This window comes from Pseudonaja textilis, chromosome 3 (genome assembly GCF_049901715.1).
Source record: "Pseudonaja textilis isolate UNSWEBS1 chromosome 3, rPseTex1.2, whole genome shotgun sequence".
Lineage (NCBI taxonomy): Eukaryota > Metazoa > Chordata > Lepidosauria > Squamata > Elapidae > Pseudonaja > Pseudonaja textilis.
In genome coordinates, this window is record NC_141992.1 from 176,670,457 (window position 1) to 176,697,497 (window position 27,041).

Here is a 27,041-nt window from a genome sequence, read left to right on the forward strand (position 1 = left end):
ATCTTTCCCATATTTCTTAAACTAGGTTATTTTTAAAAGACCAAAATACATTTTTAGAGGTGCTCTAGGTTGAAGTAATGTTTTGGCTCTTATACATAAAACCGCATGAAAGAGAAAATGGGAAGAAAAATATGTATGCCAACAGCTTTTTTCTTTTTGAACACTTCATACACCTAATGTCTTGACTGGATGAACACACAAAATAGTTGAACACACAGAATATGAACACCTGCTCTTTGGATCCTTTGTTAAGAGCAGTTTACAGTATACTGATATTTTATCTTTATAAAAACCTTTAAAAAGCATGTTAAAGCCAAGAAAAACTATTTCCCTGGATGTAAACTTGAAAGCATAATACTGAGAGCTAAATGTTATAACCATCTATAATGCCTAGTTTTGTAAAGAAGATAAAGGTGTAAAAGTTTTTATATTAAATACAGCTATATCATATAGTACTATTATTTATAACATTTTTGTTTGGAGCTTTTTTTACCTGCTTTCTATAGCCTTTTATAATTCTCCAGTGGACTGTAAGAGAATACATGTTGAATTTCTTACAATAAACCTCTGAATTTTGCCTATTCAGCAATGAATAGTAACTGATTCAACATGAGTGTTTCTTGTATAAACATACAAAATGCCTGACCCAGACTAAATCAATTTAAAAAGGAAAACATTAAAGTTATGTTTCCGGTTACATGCTTAAGGTCTTCTTTGACTGTAATACATTACTGTGTTATTTATCAACTATGATAGACTTTCAATTTATCCTTTGATGCCACCTGCAAAGAAGAGGACAGAGACCTTATACAATGGCAACAAAAAAAGTTTAGAGAGGTTTTAGTCATTTATTGTCCAGTTACTATATATTAATGCAAAAAATGCAATAAGCTAAAGTTTGAAAGTTTAGCTGTTTGTTTTGGGCTATGACATTAAAGTTTAATGAAGTGCCAACAAATGATTGTTATAAGGAAGGTAATGAATAAGGAAACGTCTATATCTGATCCTTAATAAATAAAATATAGGCATAATTTTTGAGCTAGTCAGTAAGTGACCAATTTTCACAAGAGGAGACAACCTATGATTGGTTGCAGCTCTCCGTGTTATCAGTCTTACCCACTACTAGCTGAAAATACAAAGAGATAAAAAACTGGATCCTTCTTTATAGCAATAAACATGACAGTGCTAATATATTCCATCACTGAGTTTTTGGTCAGTCACCAAAGTATGTGTTCTCCTAAAGACTGATGAAACTGGATAGCTTTAAAACTGAATGTACTTGTGACATAATTGAAATTCTGCTGGAGTCTGAGTGATATCCTGGAAATTAGCTAAGTTCACTTGACACATTATCTCCTAGCTACTCAGTATACTTTCCAGTATAATAGGTGCTTTGTGATTTTCTTTGGAATTAAGGTGTATGATGCAGCTAAAGTAATGGTATAAGAAAATAACTATTGAGCTGTGACAAATTTGGTATAACCCACAGTTGAAACAAAATTTAAAACATATTTATTTTCTACTACTCATGAGTCTGTATAGGATTTATGTTCTGTCCAAAGTAAGAATATTTGATTTGTATGGTGAAAGTTCAATAAGGAATTACTCTAGCTTGGTTGCCAAACTCTGACCTCTGTGCCATCCTCTTTCATCCATCTTGATACATTCTAGTTATTGATGTTAAATGTATGGATAAGGTGCATTAGATAGTTGACATTTTCTAGCTTAAATAGAGGTCCACCAAAGATGAAAAAATGCTCCCTCAATTTGATTACATATGCAACAAGTATTTGAATTTTTCGTATAATTTTTAACTATTTATCTGGGTTCGTACTAACAATACATCATTTTATCAAAGTTCTCTTTAAGATTATGTAATTCAATGTAAAATTTAATCCTTTCTTCTGTATACTCCCCCATTGGCCCTTCATAGATTATATTCAATTTTTGCCTGTTTTATTATATTTAATTTCATTGCCTTCTTTTTCCATTTCAATAAAGTTTGTAGATCTTAGCAATAATATGATCATCATTAGTACAAAGCTGTTCATCAAATTCAGTATTATGCTTTTCAAAACTTATAATTCATCTTATTCAACTTAAATCTTGCCATTTAAGAATTATAACCTAGTCTACACTTCTTCTAGTTTACAAAATAAGTATTAAGTGAAATTCTTAATTGATCTATGCCTAATGCAGAACTCAATAGTTATGGGCCCATTTGATGGTGATGACCACAGGATAAAAAAGATTATTACTTGGAATATAAGAAGCATAAATGGTATAACATGTGAATTAACATGTGAAATGAAATAAAATAAATATGTTACATGCCTGTGAAAGTTGGAGAAATGGGATGGATAAAATAGATCTGGTGTTCATTTCCTTGTGTGTAATTCACCTACTCTGCTCCATTTTGAGATTCAAGAATGATGGAGAATGATGGTTACCTACTTAGAAAAAAGATCTGCTCCTTTTCAATATGTATTTTAATATGTTCATATAACAAAAAATTATATAAATCTAAAATTGTGGTTTATTTTATTTATAATTTAAGAGGATTAATTAACAATATGAAACAGTAAGAAGCTATAACATGAGATAGACCATTATTTGGTAGTATGAATAATAATTTGGAGTGGGGAGAAAACTGGATATGGAAGAAAAAGAAATAAAAGAAAGGAAACAAATTTGAATGAAAATAGAATTACTACAGAAAATTCAGGTGCTGTATGAAATTCAACTGTTAGAATATTAGTCTCCCAACAGAATAAATGGGTAAGTGAATGGATCCAATCTCATAATAACTTTAAATTTATGTTATTGTTGTCTTCAAACTTTTGAGTTAGCTTTGAATTTGAAGAAAGTAAAGTAACTGTTTGATTTCTGCCATCATAGGAGAGCCCTGAATTTGGGAGTTCTTCGAGATCCTGGTTCAGAGGTTGAAGACAGACAGTACCAAATAGACCTCCAGTCCATCAACATTGGTACTGCTCAGTGGGAACAACTAAAGCCAGAGAAGGAACATTGTAAAAGCAGGGCTGTGCCAGAGAATGAAAGGAATTCTCAGAATCCAGCACTTGAATGGAATATGGCCAGCAGGTAAGAATCTGCTTGGAAGTGGTGCTTTGTGGATTCTAAACAAAGACATAATGGTAACAGCAGCTCATAGATTTCAGCTAATTGGCTTTTTTTATTTATACATAGAAGTGTATGTTTCATTCCATTGCAAACACGTTTTCCATGAGCTAGGATTCTGAACAGTGCATTTCAAACTGTTTATAGAATTGTAGTACAATAATCATACAGATATGGTTATGACTATATTTCTATAATAGCTTATTATAGCCATAAAGTAACATGGGCCAAAAACTGGCATTCCCATTACTAGTCCTTTGTACTTTTGTAAAAGTTTGAACAGAACTAGTTTAGACATTTTAAAGCCAACAGACGACAAAAATGTTTTCCCCCAATTGGCTTGAAACCAGTTTCTGTGCTTCTGTAAATGAAAACAGCTGCTGTTTTTGAAATGACAAATTTCTGTTGATTTGTTGATATGCAAAAGAGGGCTTCCAACTCAAATCTAGTTAGAAAGATTATATTGACATCTTCCATTTTTAGTTCTCCATTTTGCATTTTGATTATGTTGCTACAATAGTCTTTGATTTTGTTTTCAGTCAAGGGTCAAACAGTCCTTTAAAGATATGCTATCCAGCATATACATATCACTGGATGCAAAAGACATAATTAAAATAATGCCTGTTGAAAAGAGTCTGTATCAGTGCAGTTCTCCAATATTTTATGTAAAGTGGGGGGAGCCAAAAATCTACCTGCAAAGGCTATGATTCAGGAACATAAAACTTTTTTCTAAAGTTTTAGATCAAGTGGGTACATCTTGTTTTTTCCTTTTGATTTATGCTGTGCCTTGCTACCCTTGCAAGTTTGGGAGAAAATGTGCTTGAGGTTGAGTTCAAAGTATACATATAACATTAAGGTTTTATTTTGAAGTATTCAAAATATCTAATGAAGCTTTCTAAATATTCCTCTAAGACAGAAAATCATAGCAGGTTTTACTGGGGAGCTCTGATAAAAGAATATTATCAATTTCTGTGCCTTGAGATTTCTGGCAAAATTTACCTATGTGTTTAATTGTGCAGGGTCTTGTCGATTTAGCAGACGGGCATGAATATAAGCTAGAAAGAAAAATGGATTCTATTTCTTTAAAGGCATTAATTTCATTCATTCTTCTAATAACTTAATTGATAGTTTCTTCAGGAAATAAGAGGAAAGAACCATTTTATTCCTTTTCTGTTATAATGTTTACATGATCAGTTTCTTTTGTAGTACAGAACAATAATGTGTGGAAATGACCACAAAATGAACACTAAACACCAAATTTCTGTTAAAGAAAAAAAATGTCACTTGCATCTCTAATATTCTGAAACATATTCTGGAGCATTTATTTATTTGTTTTCTCAGTACTATACTTGAAACAAATGTTTTTTCAAAGCAGAGTGTACAAAGAAGAGTCATATATTTTAATATTTCTGAATTGCTCCTTCTGTTTCAAAGATAAATATGTAACAGATGCCTAGGTGATCATACTACATTATACTATTCCTCACTGATGATACTCACATGGGCAACACCTGCACCAAATTAATGGAACGTTAAAGTGTAGTACTGTGTAGGAAAATTAGTAGAGAAAACACTGGTTTATATCTTGTTATCTCTTTAAAGTCATTGGAAAAAACCTTCAGATCTAAAGATAATGTCTTGACTTCAGTTTATTTTAACATTTGCATTAATTCCAATACCTGCTTTAGCCTCTTTTCTTAGAGAAACATTTAAATATCCTGCAAAGCTAATTTTGCTGATTCAGAAATGGGTCCCAAATAAGCAGTGAATGTTGAATGGTCCTTTCTTCCTCTGGATATCAGTTAATGTGACTATTTAAAATTTTATATAGGACTTAAAATATATGTTTATAAATATATTTATTATATATTTTCTAATGGAATAGCATTTATGTTGGATATTGGTGTGTGGTGTGTGTGTGTGTGTAAAATATTCTCTATATACATATAATGTTCTCTGACCTTTATTGTAACAGTATTTTATCCTTTATTAATTTGTGATAGTTTACAGCAGAAATTTTTCAATAGTGTTGCTAGGTTAAGAAATTAATATTTACAAATATGAAGCAACAATCTTCTGACTATGAAAATTAATGATAAATGTGCAATTATTTCATTTCATTTTTAAGCATAAAACACCATCAAGAACGAAGAGCCATTTTAACTCCAATTTTAACAGACTTTACTGTACGGGTAACTGCAGCACCTGCCATCATTTTCACAAAAGTAATTTCTCCAGAGAATTTACACACAGAGGTCAGTACCAGATATGAGATGTTTATCACTGAGCTTTATATCTACACATTTGTTAATTAAAATGATACATAAAATTGTATTAAAAATACTGTGTGGTATGCACTTGTTGGGCCAGAACAGAAAGTCCAGGCAGAATTGTTTTCTTCCCCGCCTTCCACATTGTCACCAGATCTCTAATGAATAATAAATTCTGCTTTTAAATTAAGCACATGCTGAAAATTGACTTGATTTAAGTTGAGATGCCAACCGCAAGGAATGCCATATTCCATGCCCAAAATTATGTTTTCGTCAGGTCTCAAACCTGATTTTTGAAGATCAACTAAGAATCCTTAAATGTCAACATTGGGAAAACATGTCATTTAGGACCTGAAATGATAATTTCTTTTGTAAGAAAGAAGGTTAAGGCATAATTTTAGATCACCCAAAAGAAATGCAGTTTCAAGTCAGATTATTTTCTTTTTAATTTTTTTTTCAAAGTTTCATCAAGGAAGTTTATACCATCTTTTTGGCATCCAGCTGCTTGTTTCCCACAGCTCTGGTCAGTTTATTTCAAACTTTGCACAGAGGTTTGGGATTTTCATCCTTTCTGGAAAAGGATTGTAGCTGTGGTACTTGCGTTTCTATCACTGGCGATGGCCAGGAATAGAACTGAAATAGAATTGAAGGCCTCTTATAAAGCCTGCCCAATTCCAATCCCCTTGGCGCCAATCTCCACAGCTTTATCTTGTATTGCATATCTGCTGAAAAAAGAGTTTGAAAAAAAAAATTAGATGAATAGGGAAAGCATGTACTAGCAAAGTAACAGATGAATGTTACTGTTCCTGTTGTTCAGGAACGTAAATGCTTTAGCTGTTTTAATTTTTCTTGAATCTACTCCCTTGGATATTCAGTAAGGAAGGGAGAGATCTACCACAGATTACTAAGGATGAATATGCACATATTTTTTTTAACAAGAGGATATGACTTCCTGCTTAGTAAGCAAATCTGTTTGTTTTCTCCTTTCATTAATTTCTAAAATATGGTCATGATTGTTTTCTTTGTGTGGGGGTTATAATAGCCAGGGGACAATGGTCATTTATCTATGCTCCAAATGTTGGCAGACAGCTACAAATTAATTAAATCAGTTATCTGTGAACTGCAAAATACAGTTTCACTATAAACGAAGATGTGCTTGTAGACTCAAATACATCTTTGTGAGAAAGAAGAATTACAATTTTCTGCCAAGAAAATGAATAAGGGTTCTTGACAGCCCAGAATTTAATACAACAAAGAAACAGGACCTCACACACAAATACATGAAACAAAGAGAAAGCAACTTAATTGTTAAATATCCTGTTTGGAACCGTAGCTGTATGATGTTCCATCACTCCTCCACTTGATTTAATTTTACAGATGGTGCATTGTGCTTTTCTGCTGAAGGAGATAGAGAAAATGTTAATAAATAATTTAGAAAATATAAACAGTTTATATTGTTTTTCTTAAAAATAAAATTATATAAATGCCAAGAATAAGCTGATAACCAATGGAATTTGTTTTGGAAACTTGTTTCTTTCATAGGAAATTTTAGTATGTGGCCATTCTTTGGAAGTGAATATGACAACAGGTCTGGATTTCTTCCTCAGTGTTGCTCAATTGCAGCTCCTCCAACAATTAATGCAGGATAATATGTCTGGATTGCAGCCTTCCAATAAAGCTGCAGAGGTAACTTCCATTGTTGATTGACTTTTGGAAGCAACTGTGTGCTTCATCATCTAATTTCTAACATTTTTATTATTGATAGCATATGCTGCCTAAATATGTGTTACACATATCGTGATTATGTCTGAAAGTACTTCAATATAGCGATCCCCTTTGAGATATACACTAGTCCTTGACTTACAACCACAATTGAGCCCAAAATTTATGTTGCTAAGTAAGAAATTTGTTAAGTGAGTTTTGCACCATTTTACAACCTTTTTTTGCCACAGTTGTTAAGTGAATCACTGCAGTTGCTAAATTAGCTGTTAAGTGAATTTGGCTTTCCTGTTGACTTTGCTGGTCAGAAGGTCACAAAAGGTGATCACATTGTCCCAGGACATGGCAACTGTTGTAACTATGAACTGGTTGTCAAGCTTCTGAATGTAAATCACATGACCATGGTGAGGCTGCCATGGTCATAAGTGTGAAAAATGGTCATGTCACTTTTTTCAGTGCCTTGGTAACTTCGAACAGTCACTGTTGTAAGTCAACAACTACCCGTATAGGAATGCTGTCTTCTGTATGTATTTTCTTGGCTGCATTTTGTTTATCTGATCATAGGAAAGGAAGAGTTTGGTTTCATTCTTTCCAGTTATTGGCTATAGTAAAATTGTTCCAATTGACCTGTGCATTTGTACAATTGAGGAACAAGCAAGTAGTTAGTAGTTTAAACCATAGTTAAACTTTTCTCTAATCTGAGGTTCAATTGAAGCATTGGAATTGTGTTATCAGAATTATTTTTTCACATTCTACCTATGACGCATCACCTGAACAGGAGCACTAATCTCAGGTATATCACATACAGGTATTGCCCATAATAATCATGGTTAGCTCCATAAATGCTGTAGCGTTTGTTGGGATATCAGTGAAAACCAGGTTCTGTGGAACAAATTGAGAACACTACATAATGTATTTAGGTTGAGGTTTGATATATATCAATCCAAATCCTATTCTCCCCAAAACAACAACACTGTGAGGTGAGTTGGACTGAGACACAGTGGCTGGTCCAAAATCACCGAACTAGCCTTCATGGCAAAGGTGGAACTAGAACTCACAATGTCCCAATTTCTAACACGGTATCTTATCCACTAAGCCAAACTGATTAATCTTGTTCGAAACATAGTTTTCTTTCTTCTTGTAAATCCAAACCTAAGAAGTGTACTTTAAGTTTGAACATTTCTATAGAATAATATCCTAAACTTCATCTACTTTTTTTCCCAATCAAATAAGCCAGAATCATAAACTTGAATTTGCTTTTCATTACTACTTAGGCTTGTTTCTAGAGGTTCCAGTGAGGTATCCTAGTTCTTACATTGCACTAAACAAAACAAAACATACACAGAGCTTTTTGTGTTTGCTTGACTCTGCACCCCAAAGCATTCTTAGAAAAATTTAAATGGTTACTGGTCCAGAGTATTATTTCAATGTGTGCCCAGCGGCCCAGGAAAAGAATAAAAAAAGGAAACTGAATATCATAAAGTTTCTTGGATATGTAGAGGGATTGGCAATATTTCCATAATCATATTTTGAACAGCAAGCTATACCACATCAGCTGTTTTATAAAGGCACAGTAACTGTTCATTAAATGTTCTCATTTGTCTGAAAAACTGAGGACATCTTCATTTCTTGCTGGGAATTAATTAGAAATAATTAATTTGTTGGCTTGTTTTCGATAAGCAGGACTTCTAAAATAGTCTAATTTATCGTTGCCTATGAACAATGCGACTCCACAAAATTATTCTCTTACTAGAAATGATTACAGTGACTATGGTCCAGCAAGGAAGAAACAAAACAATTTCTGCTCATTGGCAGTTTTTAAGATTGTCCCTTTTAATGGCTTCAACATATAAGTAACCCAAAACTGCTCTTCAAGTTCCATTTCATGATAGAGCCTATTTATACAATTCCTCCTATCCTGAGGTGTTATCAATTATTTTATGGCAGAGAACCTTTGTTTCATTTTCACTCCCCCACTTAGACACTCTCGGAATGATGAGCATCAAGAAGGAAAAGAAATAAAGCCAACATTTTATTTCCTTTGCTATATATTTCTCAACTCCCATTAGGAGCTCCTTCGCATTTCTTTTCCCAGCAAAGGAAGACCATTTTCTATCATCTGCAAACATATCCTCCAACACACAGTCTTCTGAGACCTCTACAAATTCTAAGTTCAAAGAAAAGCAACAGAATTACTCAGAGGACTGGGCTGATTTATGATCAAGATTTCTGAAAGATATACAAAGAGAGAGAGGGAGGGAGAGGGAGAGAGAGGGAAATGCAGAGTCTAAAAGAGGACATAAATCTGCAAATGTAACACCATGATGTAAACTTCAGCAAAAAAGGGACGTTTTTAGGACTTCATAAGAGATCATTACTAGAAATCAGATACTACTATTCAAAGCAAAATAGTGCAGGGACCAAGAACCCTTCAGATGGAGTTAATGGTTTGAATTACAAATTTCTCAACTCCTGTTCAGTTGTTTGTACTAACTCAAACCTTATCGCTAATTATTCTACATAATGTTGCATTCACCTGAATTTCAAACATCACTTAGAAATTTTGTGGTACAACACATTACAAAAAGGATAAAAGTTGAAGACTGAAGCTACATTACAGTAATTGAATAACAAGTTTGTTTTTAAAAGTTGGCTAACTGATCTGGAAGTAGTAATTACTTTGTTCACAAATATCCAGTAATCATCATATTAAACCCACTTCCAAAAGGACCATATGTAAGAAATAGTATATGTATACTTTTTAAACCAGTGTTATAGAGTAAATTAAATGTTTATATTTTACCAAAATAAAAAACATATTGTGTATAATGTTAGAGAGTAACCACATAATTAAGGCCAAAAATGGCTCTTCTTTGATCTATGTAGGTGCTAAAGGACAAATGTTATTTTATGTAAATGTAAATTTCTGAATTTTCCAGTACTTCCTATTACAGTTCTCAGATCTTTATTCTTGTACAGTTGTCTTATTTTGATTGGACTTACTTTCCTAACATTGTCATTCCTTTAGTTTAATTTTGCTTGTTTATCTGTCATTGAGATTAAAGTATTTAAGCAGAACAAGAGACTTTTGTGGGATCATTTAGTTTCAGTTAACATAGCAAAGATTTTAATTTTGTTATGCTAAAATCCAAACATTAACTTATACATCACCAGGTAATACACAATTGAGTTAAATCTTCTTGTATGCTAGCTTCTGGAAAAAATATTTATACATTATTGAAGGTACAAATTTACTATTCCAGAATAGTATTTTTTTATTTAGAAAATTAAGGAAATTTAGGGAAAATGAATCACTTCTGTAGCAATCATTCTTTTCTCTTGCTATTGGGTCTTCTCTGTATGTATCTATAATGAAGTATGCAAGATCATCAGAATAGTTTTATCAAGTCAAAAATATTACAGAAGTTTTCATTAGTTTTTACTGTACCTTGTGTGAATGAATCCTGGACTGTATTGAAGACCAAAGGATATTGTACAGCTACTAGGCTTTTGTAAATTTATTTATGGACCTAATCTGATAGATCAACGACTATGTTCCATTTAGTGTTAAATTTATTTATGCACTCTATTCTACCTAATCTGATAGATCAAGGACTATATTCCATTGAATGTTAAAGAAACAATTTCAAGTGAATAATAATCATGTTTCTTCTTAATTTTTAATATTCTGGACATATCCATGAATCCCTTTTATACTGTCTTATTGTTATTATTTACTTATTATTTTATCATTATTCTTATTAAAAGTACCATATCAGTAGATCTCAGGATAAGTTAGATTGTTCATAAAGATTGCAAGCAGATAATATAATTCAGTAAAAGAGTTACAAATTCTCAGAATAATTCAGAAGAAAGAAACCTATAAATTAATTTTTGCGGATAATTTATAGTCTATGACTGGCTAGTTGGGGAATTCTGGGATTTGAGGCTCATATACCTTTAAAGTTGCCAACTTTGAAAAACTCTGGTTTATGGGCCCTGTATTCTAAGCCTGATTTTTTTTTTCAGCTGATGTAGCATCCTCAAATCTTGCAGGTGATTTTCAGAAGCAAAGCCATGAATTTTCATCAATATATTTTTAGGTATTGTAATTTGTATTTGAGGGCAAAATAAGACACTGAAAAGGTATGCAAAGGCTTCTATTTTGTAAGTGCTGAAACTAGTGAGATGGGAGATAGCTCTTCTCAGACAGGGAATCAAGGCTGAGAAAATAACGGGCAAGAACATGGTAATTTAAGAGTTGGGAGAAAACTCTTAAATTTTAAAATGGAAGCGTACATGTATACATTTCTGTGTGTTTGTAGCAAGATGATCTTTTGAACTGTCATGACAGCAAATATATCTACTGGCATCATGTCCTTGAAGTTTGTAGTTCCTGAACATGGGTTTGCATTTCTGGTAGTTTAAAGCTTAAGTTCTGAAAAAAGGAAGGAGGAGCATTCTAAATTTTGTATTGCATTGAACAGCTGCAATCAGAAGCTATGATGTACCAGTTGCAGGAGTTTCCTATTTCAGAAGTAGACAGAGGGGCAGTTGATAATACCAGGAGTTTCTTGGTTCTATAATGATACACAAATAACAGATTTTTACGGTATCTGCTCTGAGGAGCAGGTGTAGAACCACTAGCTGTCTGCAAGTACAAAGGAGACCACACACTTATTTATAACCAAATGCAGATCTCACTGGATAAGCTTCTTGAGTCCCTTTTCTCTTCTGCGTTATGGGGAGAGTCAGTGGGCTTTATTGCACGAGGCACATTTATTGGAATACAACAGTTGACACCTCCTTGGGGGAATTTTTCCATTTGTTTGTTTGCAAATCTAAAGTCTCTTCCTCTTTAATCTGAATAAAAGTTCCCATAAATTGGGAAGAGTATGTGGTTTTGCTAAGAGAAACTGTAGTATGCTAAGGGATGGGGAACTCTTATATTTTACTCATTACAAATTCTTTCATATTCATCACACGATATTCCTATGTGGCAGTTTATACTTTTCTTAAAAACTACTAATCTAGCAAATGCCACTACCTAGCTTAAAAACAGAACTTTCATTTTTGCAATCTTGTGCTGTCAGAGAAAACTATATGCAAAAAAACCATCCAGCTGACTAATAAAAGAGTTCAAGAATTGACTCAAATAATGCTTGTCTGTTGCAGTTTAGATTCTCTGTATCTTTTGGATTGAGGAGAATAATGAGAGAGAATTAAGGCAAAATTTAATTGCAATAAAATGGGGAAATTAACCTGGGCATTGTGAAACTGACTAGAAGAATTAAGAATGGGTTCCTTGATAAGGTTGCCTGTATTCTTCCCTCCTTCCTCCAATTTGCATCAGTTATTTGGCCTCTTTGTAACCAGTGTCTAGGAAGCTCTTCTGAAGCAAAACAATATCAGAGAAATAATAAAAAATATTATTACATTTATATGTCACTTGACCCTCAGTGATCTGCTCAAGTTCCATATTGTTAAATAAAGAAATAAATAATCAGGACTAGTAACATTTTCATTAATTAAAATAAATTTTACTTAAGATCTTGGAAATATTAAAAAATTGTAGATACCATAGAGTAGATGGATGTAATTTGGATAGTAAGATGGGCAACATATAAATGTAATAAATAATAAAATAAATCTATAGACTACAATTTCTATCTATTAAATTACTAAATTCATGTATGAAATTTAAGCCAACTTGATGTCCATAGACTCAGTGGGGTCCTGACTTATTTTTTATATAAGGAAGTTTCTTTTGACTCTTTTATAAAATGATTTTTTTTATATGTTACAGTTTTTTTAATAAAAAAAATAAGGAGCTATAACATGGTTTTGTGTCAGTTCCATTGGGCTTTTGTATAAATTTGTGTAGTTTTTTAAACACTGGTATTAAAAAGTATAAAAAGTGTATATCAGTATGTCAAGGTTCTGACTAGAGAACCAAAGCAAATCAGAACTCTGAGGCTGGAATCTTCCACAAAGGACCTCTTTATTGGGTACATTTAATCATGCCAATATGATGTATCCAATAATCCTTTGAGGAAGATTCCAGTCTCAGAGTTCTGGTTTGCTTGGGTCTCTTAGTTGTAACTTTGACGTAGTAGTTAATAATTTTTGCTAAATATGTGAACTACCTGCATTGGTAAGTAGTATTTAAGTGGTATGAATGTTCTTTGGTCACTGATCTATAATGGCTCATGGCTCTATTACATATTCAGATCATTATTACATAATGCCAAGTAATCCTATTACTGGATAAACTATATACATTTGTTCCTAAGGACGTAGTTACATATTATATTTCCTATTTCCATAAAATTAAATAAATCTATTCCAGTTTATATTACATTCCCAGAATTCAGTAATCTTAATTTATACTCACTTTCAATAGCTCCCATGGTGATGGATGTTGTAATTAAAGCATAACTTTCACCCTCTGAAAAAGCAATATAAAATCAGATTTGTGAATGTACGTTCTCATTCATGTGATTGTGCCTTTAGGTAGAAAATGTAGATCTGCTGAAATATAAGTACAAGTAGGCAAATCCCTTTTAAAGATTATTGAGTCAAGGTTCAAGAATGATTGAGTTACTTCACAATGGCTTCTGCAGAACATTTTGAAGATAAGCAAAAGAAAGTAGTATCACAATTCCAAAATAAACCTATAATACTGGAGAGTTTCCTGCTCTCTCATAACTTTTGTAGTTCTTTAATTTTTCATCGACTAGATACAGATTTCTTATTGTCTTTATTATAGTTGTATCATAAAGTTATTCTGAAGTCCTGAAGCCCAATCCTTAGCAATTTTCTCTCTGCATTATTGATGTAAATAGATTTTGCAGGGACTTGTCCAGGCAGTCACTGAGAATCTGATATGATTAAATCAGAAGGAAAAGAATATACAAGCAGTAATTTTATGCAGCAAACTCCTCGTTTTGTCTGTATATTGTCACAAGCTGTTTACAACTGCATGCCCAAAAACAACATGGTGAGGGGCTGCTGTGGATCACTACTCATATAGTACCTACTGAGAGTCACCACAAAAGCTCTGTTTGAAATTGTTTTTACATGATAATTGCCTTACAGCAAACCATTATGAGATGGCTTGCTCTGGGAAACAGCTGGCATACAGAATCAGTTCAAAGACAGAATATTTTGAGGAGGGGGTAGCAAAGCATGTGGCAAGGTTGCATTCTCATGAGAAGCTGGCATGCACACAAAGCACTGTTCCGTGGAAGCAGTTTTAAGAAGCCACTTGAAAACTCTATGTCATGAGAAGCAGTCCACAGAAATACTCCATCATGTGGCATAACCACATACAAAAGCAGCCTCCATAATGTGGTGAGAAAGCAGCAGTTAGTTTTTAAAATGCAACGCAGGCTTGCTTGCTTATTCATTTAGCACTATTGCTTCACCATTTTCCTTCCTTCCTTCCTTCCTTCCTTCCTTCCTTCCTTCCTTCCTTCCTTCCTTCCTTCCTTCCTTCCTTCCTTCCTTTATATCCTGCCTTTTTTATACAACTCAAAGTGACATACCTAATGCTCCCTCCTATTTTCCCCACAGCGGCAACCTGTGAGGTGGGTTGAATTAAGAGAGAATGACTGGCCCAAATTTGCCAGTCAACCGCATGCTGGAATCATTGTCTCCCACCATTACACTCTCTGAAGAAATTGTTTTAGTGTGAAACCAAACATAATGTTATTGAATATGATGTCATAAAATACTGTAATTCTGTAGGAGCTTCTCCTATCTATACTGATTATCGTTCTCTGTTTAAGATATAATTTTTTTTTACTTGAGATGTATTAAATGTTCATCCTTGAACCAGGAGAGACAGTATATTGCATGTTTATTTTTAACTTGTTAAGGCCTAGACAAGAAAAGACAAGCAGTGCAGTCACATATGGAATCTTTAGGACACTTACAAGCATTTGTCATTGATTTCTGTGCTATGTATGAATAAGTTAGCAATATATTTGATGGCAAAGTTAATCATTCTGCAGCTACATCACGGGCAGAGAAAGAAACTGAGAAACTAATCACCTTAACCTATCAGGCTATAAAAGAGAGAGCTGGAAAGTTTTACTGTCAGACTTGCAAGACTGTAGTCCTACAATAAAGTAGAACTAGCTCATCTGGTTTTGTTTCTCAGCCAGTCTACCTGGAAAGGCTGACAAAATCTGAGTTTGAGCGGAACCGCAAATTCCGAGTCCCAAAAGAAATTTTCAGTAGTTCATAAAATTGGTCTTTGCATGGTAAACAGCCTTCTTGGTCAAAGCTTCAAAGTACAGGAATGGATGTTAGCTTTACTAGCTGGAATCGTGAAGCATCATCAAAATACAGTGCTGGCTTCAGTGGTTTGTAAGCTAACCATCTCTGTTCTTTTAAATATCTAGCAGCAGATAGCACTTTAAGCACTTATTAGTTGGCAAAGTAAGCCACGGCAATTTAAGGTAGTCTCTTTTTATCTTTCTTCTTATAAAAATTAACAGTGACTCTAAATCCTTGACTCACAGTTTTCAGATATAACAAATCCTCCCCTTCCCCAGTGATCTTGCATTTTTATGTTATTTCACAAGATAATTGTTTGTTTCTGAAGTTATGTAATTCTTTGTTGATAAAGACTTAACATTTACTCTTTTTGGTTGTAAAATCTCACATACTGGCTTATGACCAAGATAGTAATTGCCCCAAGGGGATGATTTTCCCTTAGAAAAATGTTGGAAACCCAGGTAATGAAAAATCTAAAAGATAAATAAAGTACTTCAGCCAAAGTACATTTTTCTAGCTTTTTAAAAAACTTAATCTAATTATTTTTATTTATTTTCCAATGTGTTTGAGAATTAACCCATATGGATCAAGCAGTTTTAACCTGAGTGTTAAGTGCATGATTGGGCTCAGTCCAGATTTCGTTTGATTATCTGAAATCAGCTCTTTGTTGTGGGGATAGTATTTCTTTTGTCTCTAACTTTAATATAGTAGCCTAAAATTCTGCTCAATGTCTTTCAAAGTCTATCAGATTATTACATAAAATGTGGCAGAACTTTGTAAAATTCAAAAGGCCAGTTTAGTAGCTGGAGTTTGTAATCTTCTTTAACTCTTCAAATTGTAATTTTTAGATTTGGGAAAAGAATAACTAAAATTAAAATTGTAGATATTGTGTATGGCAGTGAATGCAAGCAATACATCTCACAAATTACATTTTTAAAAAGTTTTGCTGACTCCATAGAATGCAGTTATCTAGATATGTGCCTTGTCTGTGCAAATCATTCCTCTTGGTAAGTTAAAAAAGTAATATATTTAGGAAACTGGTCAAGCAGAATATATACTGAAGGAAGTAGCCAGTGTTTATACTAAAATATTAGACATACATTTTTAAAATGAAGAAATGACATTTTAATTTTCTTCCATGTGATATGTTATTTTTTTTTTAGTGTCAATGATATATGCTATTAAGAGAAAGCCAGTTTGGTGTAGGAATTACATTGCTGGTCTAAAGATTGTAAATTCTAGTCTTCCTTTAGACATAGAAGCCAGCTATATGACTGACTTTCACTCTCCCTCAACCACAGGTTGTTGTTTGGGAAAATGGGAGGCTAAAGTATTACGTACACTGTCTTGAGTTCAAAGGTGGTATTCAGCAGGTTCTGACCAGTTCTGGGGAACTGGTAGCGAGTAGTTCTGAGAACCGGCAAATACCACCTCTAACTGGCCCCGCCCCATCTATTCTCTGCCTGCAAAGGAGAATGGAGCTGGAAAACAAGTTAGTGGGGTAGGGAGAGAATGGGGATTTTGCAGTAACCTTCCCCCAGGAGTGGGGTGTGAATGGAGATTTTGCAGTATCCTTCCCCTGTCATGCCCATCAAGCCACACCCACCAAGCCATGCCACGTCCACCAAGCCAGCCCACAGAACCGGTAGTAAAAAAATTTGAATACCACCTCTGCCTGGGGTTGTAAGGAAATGAAAGTGAATAGCAACAGAACTTAAACTTATATTCCTTCAACTCTCTCTAAGCAGTTTACAAGTCAGCATATTTCCCCCCATAATCTGGGTCCTCATTTTACCGACCTCGGACGGATAGGAGGCTGAGTCAACCTTGAGCCATTGAGAATCGAACCCCTGGCATTCGGCAGAATTAGCTTGCAATATTGCATTCTAACTATTGCAAATCACGGCTTTTACAGATGAAATCAAATGATTCCATGGTCAGCAATTGGCCTTTAAAATCTGGCCTATTTTTTTTTGTGTGACAAGCACTTATTTAATTAGCCTTAATCAAGTTAATTAAACTTGAGCCTTTAAAATGAAGTAGACATGATGTTAGTTTTGGCACTTGTGGGTCTTGCTCAAAGAACAGGTGCAGCTGTGGTTAAGATGGTTTTTGTGCAGGTTTATCTTATAAGTCACTTGTGCCTGTTCCTGCACAGTGAAGCTTTGCTCATAGTGATTCATACCTTGGACATCTCTGGTTTGAATTACCATAATGCACTGTACTTGAGGCGACCATTGAAGAACATTTGGAAGCTGCAGTTGATCCAAAATTTAATAGATTTTAAAAGCCACCCAACTCAAACAGTGTGACACTGGGCAGCATGCAACAGAAAAACAAACCAGAAACTGGGAGGAAAAAACCAAATATTATAAAGAAATAGATTATATAAATATAAGGTGGCAACTGGATACAATAAGTAAAAGAATAAAAAATGGACTCCATTCAACTTGACCCAAAATCCTGGGAAAAATACCAAGTCTTAAAAGCTTTCCTAAAACAGAATTGGGTGCTGTTGTATGTTCTGAAGAAGAATATTCCAGAGCATTTCAAGGGCAACCATCAGCATGTGTCCTGAATCTCACGAGGTGGCAAAATTTAAAATAGGAAACCTGAAGCATGATGTCCCTCTGAGACTCCTTGGGGTAGCAGATGTTTGTGGGGGAAGGTAGCCCTACAAATAACCCCATCCTTTGTCATGTACAGCTTGGGGCTGACTGCCTTTCATTATTTCTGCTCAACCTCCAGATCTATTCAAGAGAGCATATTCTGAGTCCTACCATTAAACAATGTCATCTTCTTGGACCCAAAAGTTGTGTCTTATCTGTGGTAGCGCAGCCCTGTGGAATAGCATTCCTCTAGGAAACCCAAACCTCAACCCTGTTTGCCTTTTTCAAGGCTTTGAAGACTGTTTCCTGAGGCTTTGGGGCCAGATGGTAAGGCAAGCCCTGCTGTTGATGTGGTTTTTCTGATTGGTTTTTGTTTTGCTTTGCTTTAACCTTGGACGTCATGGGTTATATGCAGATGTTTTAGTAGTTCTCTTATACACCACCCAGAGTCCTTGTTGTGAGATGGGTGGCCCTACAAATGATAAATAAAAAATTTAAAAATGTTAATCATAGAGATAAAAGTAATATCTACTACATGTCAGAATACTGATAGTATGAGAAAGTGCGGAGACCTTCAGGAATGGAAATTGGGAGTTTACCTTGACCTGACCTTGTCACCATTCCAATAAAGTCCCCTTTCTGACATTGCTCAGCCTTTCAAAGAAAGCTTCTTTGGGCAGTAAGAGCATTTTCTTTTGGCTTGTAAATAATAGCTTCAGAGGTGAAATCTTTGCAGGATTACAGATTACAGATGGGGATGAGAGTTGAGCTCTACAATGCATCTAACGTTGCAAAGCATCTACCTTAATTTTTGAAATGATTTCTTCTCGGTCCCTAGTTTTTTGTTATATCTCCCTTGATGAAACCTTGTGGAGAAAAGATTGGGCAGCCTTTGGTGTTATTTACATGGTGTTTGTAGATTTGTTTACTATACTTTCATACAGCCATGTTCCACAAGGATAGGAAAATTTCTTCCCACTACATCTTTTTATCCTCTACAATCCCACTGGACTCTCGATTGTTTTGCAAGAATGTGCAGTACTAAAACATTCATAAACGTTATTACTAAAACAATAATGAACGTCTAAAAACATACTAAAAGGACTAAAATCCAGGTGTCAAGTCCCAAACATCCTGCAGAGCAAATAAGATTCAGTGGGAGTCATTCCAGGGGGCTGGTGATGCTGCAGGAAATAGGAGCCTCCAGCTGCTTTCCCTTTTCCTGGCAAGATCAAATTGGTTGGACCAATTCAGTTGGGGGCATCTCCCCCTTCCCTTTCCCCCTTTCTTCCCCCTTGCCCCTGCTATGGACTAACACAGATATAATTGCTTTTTATTTGGCTTTTTAGGAATTGCTGCTTGTATAACATCTACAAAACTGTACATCAAACTATATTCAAAGAATTAATCTGGTTCAGCTGTTGGACAGTTAAAGTTACACTGAAGAAAATCTTAATGGATAATATAGAAATACATCCTATTTGAATGGGTGGGAAACCTTATCACAACTGAAGGAAAACATAAGCCAATAAGAAATGAATAAACGGCAGAGACATGTGTCACAGGATTCTCAAGCATCTGTTTCTGAAGTGATGGGAAGGATTCCATGGTTGAATACCTGAGAATAAATTTCAAACTTTAATACATGAAATAATATACATGAAATACATGGAGGGATGAGAAATGTTATTATTAAAACTTGGATATCTGTAAAATTGGCAGATTTTTGTTATTGTCTGAAAGTGTTAAAGCCTAACTACGCTATCTGAAAAATACTATTTGTTTTAACATATTTCACAATACCATTTAAATAGTTATGTGCAATGTTATATTCTGGAAGATTAACTTCTTATAGTTTTCAGGCAGTCATGAAAGAATCCTAATTTTGTAATGTATAGTGGTATGTAAAGCAAACTAATGGAAACTAAAATAGATGCAGATTGTAATTCATAATACCGACGTAGAAAATTAGCCCTTCCTTTAAATATTAAACCCTGAATTTTTCCAGGATTATATTTTTATACAGTAGAGAAAATCCGAAACTTCTAGCTAAAAATCTTAAATATGTGCAGAGTTTAGAATTGCCAACTGTTAAAGAAATCTAAATGTTTATGATTATAGCTTCTTGCAACATAATGGGTTATTCTCCATTTTGTTCTTATCCTTAACTTTCACTTTTTGTTGAACCAGATTGCTTGACTAGCAATTTCTATTACAGTATGGCAGAGGGATAATTGAAATTCAAAACTAAGAGATGCATACAAATAAATAAATAAATAAATAAAATTCTGCATTCCTTCTAGAATGTCTTCTGATTTGGAATTACCACAATCTGTCAATACCCTTAGAGTTGTGTGTTTCCCATAATAAATCATCCAATTAAAATGCTTCCATTTCAGAGCTAGAAAGTTAGTTTTTCTGCAATCCTGTTTCACTGAAATAAATAATCAGTCTGGAACAAGAAATGAGACAGTTTGACATTTAGGATTTTTTTTTTTTTTTTGCTTGTTGGTAATGTGAACTTTCCCACGTAGGATATGTGTATTTTTTTTAAGTTGATGTTTCTTTCTAAATGGCATGAAATGACAAAATGCTGTTTTTGTATCTTAAAGCAGTGTTATATGTTATATTTGGACTATGGAATTGATGGGCAGCTCCAAATATATATGCAGCACTTGCTAATGTCCCCTTGTATAATTGTTGACCTGTACAGCTGTCAACCTCATGTGCATGTATACATAAACAGAGACCACTTCATTTTCCCTTCTACACATTTCTGTTTATTAGAATTTGGGACTGCTTCTTGTCATATCGACAAAAGATTTCTGTACAAAATATTGCAGTGATATCGCCCCCGAATTTTATCTTTTTATTTAATCATCAGCATGCTCTCTTTAGTTCTGTCCTTGTGGCTTGTAACAATATTCTCTTTTGAATATCTGTAACTCAGGGTTGAAATAAGGGGGTCCTCAGTGCTGCCTGGCTGTTTTCTTGCAGTATGTTTCATTGCCCAAACTAGGTAAAATAATCAGTGCTAGTCCTTGTGATGTTAGCACAAGCAATGATGATATTATCTAGTTTGGGTAATGAAATGTCTGCAAAAATACAACCGCACTCAAAAACAAGCACCTCTCTTGTGGCTTGTGTTTCAGTATATAGGACTTTTGTGCTATTTCAGATTTTCAAGGAAAATGTTCTTTTAACTAGGAACCTATTACCTCCCCTCTTCCTCCTCCTTTGTTATGATGATGCTCTTATTAGTTTAATTAATTGACATGCCAGCTAATGTTTCCAGACCAAGTGAGGCTTACAGAAACATAATAAAATGCAACAAGAAACTGCATTTTATGAAATATCCCACGTTTCACAGCTGATTTATTTTTTGCCTTCCTTGTCTCTTTCCCAACCTTACAACTTTAAAACAAACCTTATTCAAATCTTAAAATAATAATATTTTAAGATATTGCAATAATATTTATAAACCGCAAAAAAAATCTACTCTGTGGCTTGTATTGCCATTAACTATTATTTATAATTTGAAAAACTAATACTCTTATTAAGAAATACACCTTTATTCTTGCTTTTTATAAACTCAGAACACCAACAAACATTTATGTGATTAAGATCATTTCACCCATGGAAGCAACATATCATTGACAGCAGGGGTGGGATTCAAATTTTTAACAACTGGTTCTGTGGGCGTGGCTTAGGTGGTCATGTGACTGGGTGGGCATGGCTTAGGTGGTCATGTTACTGGCTGGATGTGGCCAACTCAATATCACTCACATTGAGGCATGCATCTCCTTGCCTGGCCTCTCATGACTGTAGGGATGCTGCAACAGTCATAAGTGTGAAACATGGTCATAAGTCACTTTTTTCAATGGTCACTCCACACAAGCAAAGTACCAGTATAGGAGGGGAAAAAAACTCCAGAGAAGTTCCTGAGACAGGAAGCCTAGTCCTGTCAAGAATGTAATAAGGGTTAACAGGGAGGCAGTTTCTGCAAACAACACCAGAATGTTTCCTTCCTGCCTTCCTTACAGGATTAGGCCAATAATTTCTTCTAACAACCAGTTCTCCGAACTGCTTAGAATGTTAATAACCAGTTCTAGCGAATAGGTGCGAACTGGTAGAATCCCACCCCTGATTGACAGCCATGTATCTAAAGTATCTGTTTTAATTAGTTACTTGTAGAAAGGTCTTATACAATGTTTAAGATAGAATACATCCAAGTAGTAGGGTTCCCTGATCAAAGAAAACAATGGTTCTCATCTTGTGGAGCTCAACTAAGAAAAAAAAACTGCAATCATTTAGATTTGTAAACATTAATAAATTCAAGCGCAATTTGTCATTAAATTGTCTTTTTTCTAAAAATTTGAAGGTTAAAAATAATGGTGTCTCCATGTGTAACTAGCTCTCTTTCTGCTCCCAGTCACTCCTCAGTGTCTAGCCATTATTTATCAAGAGGAAAGGCAGAAAATCTCAAATATTTCAAACTCTGTACCACTGTTATTTTGGGGTGGGAGGGCATTGCCACCTGGGGGACTTTTGAAGGGAAAGGGATATTAAAACTAGTGGGTTAAACCAGTTTGTTTGCATACTGCACCCGGTAGGAGCATGGTTAGGCAATGAGTCAATTCACATGCAGCAGGCAAGTTAGAAATTGGCAATGGTACTGATTAAGAAATTAATAGCAGATTTCAGCACTATCATTTTCTGCTGATATGCGTATGGATGAATAGTGCTTCCACTCAACAATGGAGAAGAGTCTTCTGGCTGTTATAATGAAATATTTGCAAAGATAGGATTTTCTTTGGCTGCTGTTCGTTGCTGCTTCAGTTGCAGAAAAGTGAATGCTTTCTTTTTCACGTTGTGGCAGACTCTCAACTGGAATTACACATTGTTCCAAGTTGTTATATTTGACTATTGGATCCAGATCACATTCCATCAAGATGGAGGTGTCACAGTGGTGAAGGTCCAGTTTGCCAGTATTTTCAGAACATGCTCACCTTGCATTTAAGATACAATATACCATATACTTCTGAGATACTGAATTCATTTTAAATTGTTCACAGAATCTATCGCAAAATAAGCAAAGCAGACATTAATTCTCAGGCCAGAGATGACCAATGCATATAGCAACTGCTTTACTTCAAAGCCACCAATTTTTTCAACTTGGCACTAATAATGGGCAATTAACTACTGTGTATAGCTTTGTTCTTATGTGCTATACAGATTCTAATTAGGCTGAAACACGTCTGAGAGTTTTTAGCGAAGTGATAAAATGTCAGGAGATCTGAGATTTACTGTCACTTCCAAGGAAAACAATAACTTAAATTTTATTTAATTAATTTTTAAAATATATGTTACAAGCAGAATCTCATAGGAAAATAAAATCTAATCAGGAGACATAATTTGATAATTTATATAAATATTGCAATTTCCAAATGTTTCTGAATGAATTTACTAAAGAATTAACAGAAATCACATACAATTGTATGGAAACTGAACAAGGAGAGATTTAACCTGGAAATAAGGAGAAACTTTCTGACAGTGAGAACAATCAACCAATGGAACACCTTGCCCTCAGAAATTGTGGGAGCTTCATCACTTGAGACTTTCAAGAAGAAACTGGACTACCATTTGACAGAAGTGGTGTAGGGTCTCCCGCTTGGGCAGGGGATTGGACTAGATGACCTACAAGGTCCCTTCCAACTCTGATTATCTGTTATCTGTATACCTTTTCGTTTCATTGTTATACCTTCTGGGTACGCAGCTTTCCTCCATTTCTTGTTTGTAAATTTAGCATTATGCAACATATTGAAATGTAATATAATTTTCTTCTTTCAAAAATTACACTTTATGTTGGTGTAAAGAGGTATTGTTAACTGGCTGCCTATGCCTTTCTTTTACTAAGATTTGGGGAAAAAATAATTACTTTTATGAGATACTATTCATACATATGAACAAAAATACTCCAATTAGAGCAACATGACTCCCTAAACTGAAAGGATAATTAATATCCTATCATGGCTGGAGTAATTATTAAAAACATTTTATTTGAAATGTTTTGAACTGATGTTTTAGGGTGCTCAGCAACAGCATATATTCAAAAAGAAGGGTATAGATTGTAGCCCTTATCTCTTTATCTTTTCTAAATGCTATTGAATTCAAGGGGTTAAGCTATAAAGTCACTTATCTCAACACATGACAAGGAAGAATTTGCCAGAATTCCCTAGCTACCAGCATTGCTTTCATCACCTTCTCTGTTGGGCTACTGTGATGTGAAAGAATGGGGAAAATGCACTTGAAGCCATCTAAGAAGTAAACTATCAACTTGACATTTTTCAGCAATTGAAAACTTTTTCACATTGCAATTCTTTCTGACAGAGAAACTGTAGAATTCCTCTGATTTAAGACCCATCTGGTTATTGTTCAAACGTTTAGAACTATTATTTCCAGTAAAAAAAAAAAATCCAACTCATATGCTATTTTTCTTCGCCAAACTACAAATATTTCCCTCCACATTTTAGATTCTATCTTTAAAGTATATTTTAACAGTATTTTAAGTACTTTTTTTTAAAAAAAATTACCAATTTATCTTGATAGTGGACATGCTGTGTTTTTTCATTTTATTTTAATTAGCCATTGTGAAACTAAATTCTCTTTTGTTTTCCTCCTTTGAATACTGTTTAATTATGGTTATCATGCCAGATATCTTAAAGGTTATTTTACCAATACAGTTTCATTTAACATAAGCCATATGGAATCAATAGTACTGTTTCCTAAAGTAAATGCTTGGAAAATCTTACATTCATATGTTAAGAGTGCACATCCTTTCCTCATTAGTTGGAAAGTACAGGGATTTTGGCACAGGTTCTGTGTGGAAGCATTGTGCAGCTTTTATATGGATTTTGTTTTTAGCCTTTGATGACACTGTTTAGAATAGGAAGTATCTAATAAGTAAAGCATTTTGTCTAATGTGCTGCCAGTGTGTTTCATATATGCCTGGAGGTCTGAAACATTATCTTCTCCACTGCAGTAATATGCATTTAATTCTCTGAAAGCAGAAGGTTGAACTTTTAAAAGAGACTCAAAGTACATTTTCAGCTAAAATAATTTGAAACACATGTGATAGCGGACCTGAGTAATGTACAGTTGGTTTTTATGGTTTAATCATGATCATGTTAATGCACACCAGTAGCTAATTAAAGAAAACTTTTATTGTTCATTTTAAATGGGTTATGTAAAGAGTGAGTGAACTGATATAAATGCAGTTCAATGATAAATGTTACCATTACATTTGCTATCAGGAAGCCGATATTGGTGTTTTTGACATCTTTAAAGTATTGGGCCATTTCTTTTGTAACAAAGCAAGAGATGTTTTTAAAAGTTTTTACATTTGGAATTGTTCACAAATGTAAAAGGATATTCACTTGATTCCTGGATTTATTATCAAGCTGGCTTTTTAAAATTAATAGCTTCAAATCCTGAGTAATGTGCATGGTTGCACATCTTCCAAGGAATATTGATGGCAGGTCACAAGGGCTCTATGTTTTTCAAAAGACTCCATGATCTACTGAAGATACTCAAGAGAAAAATTTAGCCATTGAACATTTTCCTGTTAGAAACCCATTGAAATTTGGTTGTCTTGGAAATTTTTAGTCTAGATAAATAATTCTACCAAGTTGTTTTTTCAGTTGCATCTCATATCTTAATGTTTTCATTGGGAATTTAATATTTGAGTTTATAAATTCTGTTTTTTGTGAATCAACCTGACTTCCTGAATTAGCTGCTAATCAAATTGCTATACCATTTAAATGGTATTTTAAAAATCTTCTTAAAAATGTATAAATAGAAGAAATCCATTGGAGCCAAAAACAATTATCTCTTTATCAAGTGATATTTTACAGACCATAACCAATTTTTAACAAAGTGTTCATACTAAAATTAATCCAACATATATTAAAAAGACTTTACTTCAAATACTTCAAACAGTGTTCATATTTAAACATCACACATTTGTGCCTACTTCTAATATGTATTAGTTCCAGTAGCTATAAAATTCAAATTGAAGAATATTAATTTTAAAAAATCACTAAAATCATTTTTTTGAAATGTGTCTTTGTTCTATATATGCTTCAGTAAATGCATTCTTCTCTGGAAATATCATTTGCTTCCTTTGATTCCTTGAAAGCAACAATGGAGAAGAATTCTGGTGGGGTGATGACTTAGTTTTTATTTTTGGTGCCTTTTATGTCTGTCTTTGCAAAGTTGATGCCCTGCAGATATGTAGGGATTACAGTTCCTAGAATTTTCACATTCAACAATCTGGAAAAGTGCGGGAGAGTTGCTATGCACAAATATTAGTCTATTTTTAAAATCTTGCGAGACATTGCCTAGCTTATCTGTCTCCAGTCTTCCCTTTTGGGGGAAGGTTGTTAAGAAGGTGGTTGCGCAGCAGCTCCAGAGGTTTCTGGATAAAATGGATTATCTCAACCCCTACCAGTCAGGATTCAGGCCTGGATTTGGAATAGCATTGGTCGCATTTTGGATGATGTCTGGCAGGAGCGGGATGGGGGTAGTGCATCCATCCTTGCTCTACTTGACCTCTCAGTGGCTTTCAATACCATTGACCATGGGATTCTCCTGGGGTGGATTTGGGGGATGGGAGTGGCATGCCTTGTGCTGTCCTGATTCACTTCCTTCCTCTGCGACCGCTGTCAGTCAGTGTTGATAGGAGGGGAGAGATCCAGCCCTCGCTCACTGCTTTACGAGGTTCTGCAGGGCTTGGTACTCTCTCTGCTCCTGTTCAGCATTTATATGAAGCAGCTGGGTGAGATCATCTGTCACCATGAACTGAAGTATCACCAATATGCTGATGATACTCAGCTGTATGTCTTGGGCCGTGGTGAGTGAAGTGTTGCTGTGTCCTCCCTCTCACAGTGCCTGGAGGCTGTTTGGGGCTGGATGGGGAGCAATGGGTTGAAACTAAATCCTTACAAAACCAAGTGGCTTTGGG

The 27,041-nt window shown here is 34.4% G+C and overlaps 1 protein-coding gene across 5 annotated transcripts in view; it reads left to right on the forward strand.

Moving 5' to 3' along the window:
* The window catches only part of VPS13B (vacuolar protein sorting 13 homolog B), a 308,832-nt gene that overhangs the window by 164,728 nt on the left and 117,063 nt on the right, over positions 1-27,041 (forward strand). For all 5 annotated transcript variants that reach the window (XM_026705911.2, XM_026705908.2, XM_026705909.2 and 2 more), the window contains exons 31-33: positions 2,899-3,102; positions 5,267-5,393; positions 6,951-7,094. In XM_026705911.2, the coding sequence (XP_026561696.2) occupies positions 2,899-3,102; positions 5,267-5,393; positions 6,951-7,094 (475 nt within the window). The remainder of the gene's footprint in view (positions 1-2,898; positions 3,103-5,266; positions 5,394-6,950; positions 7,095-27,041) is intronic.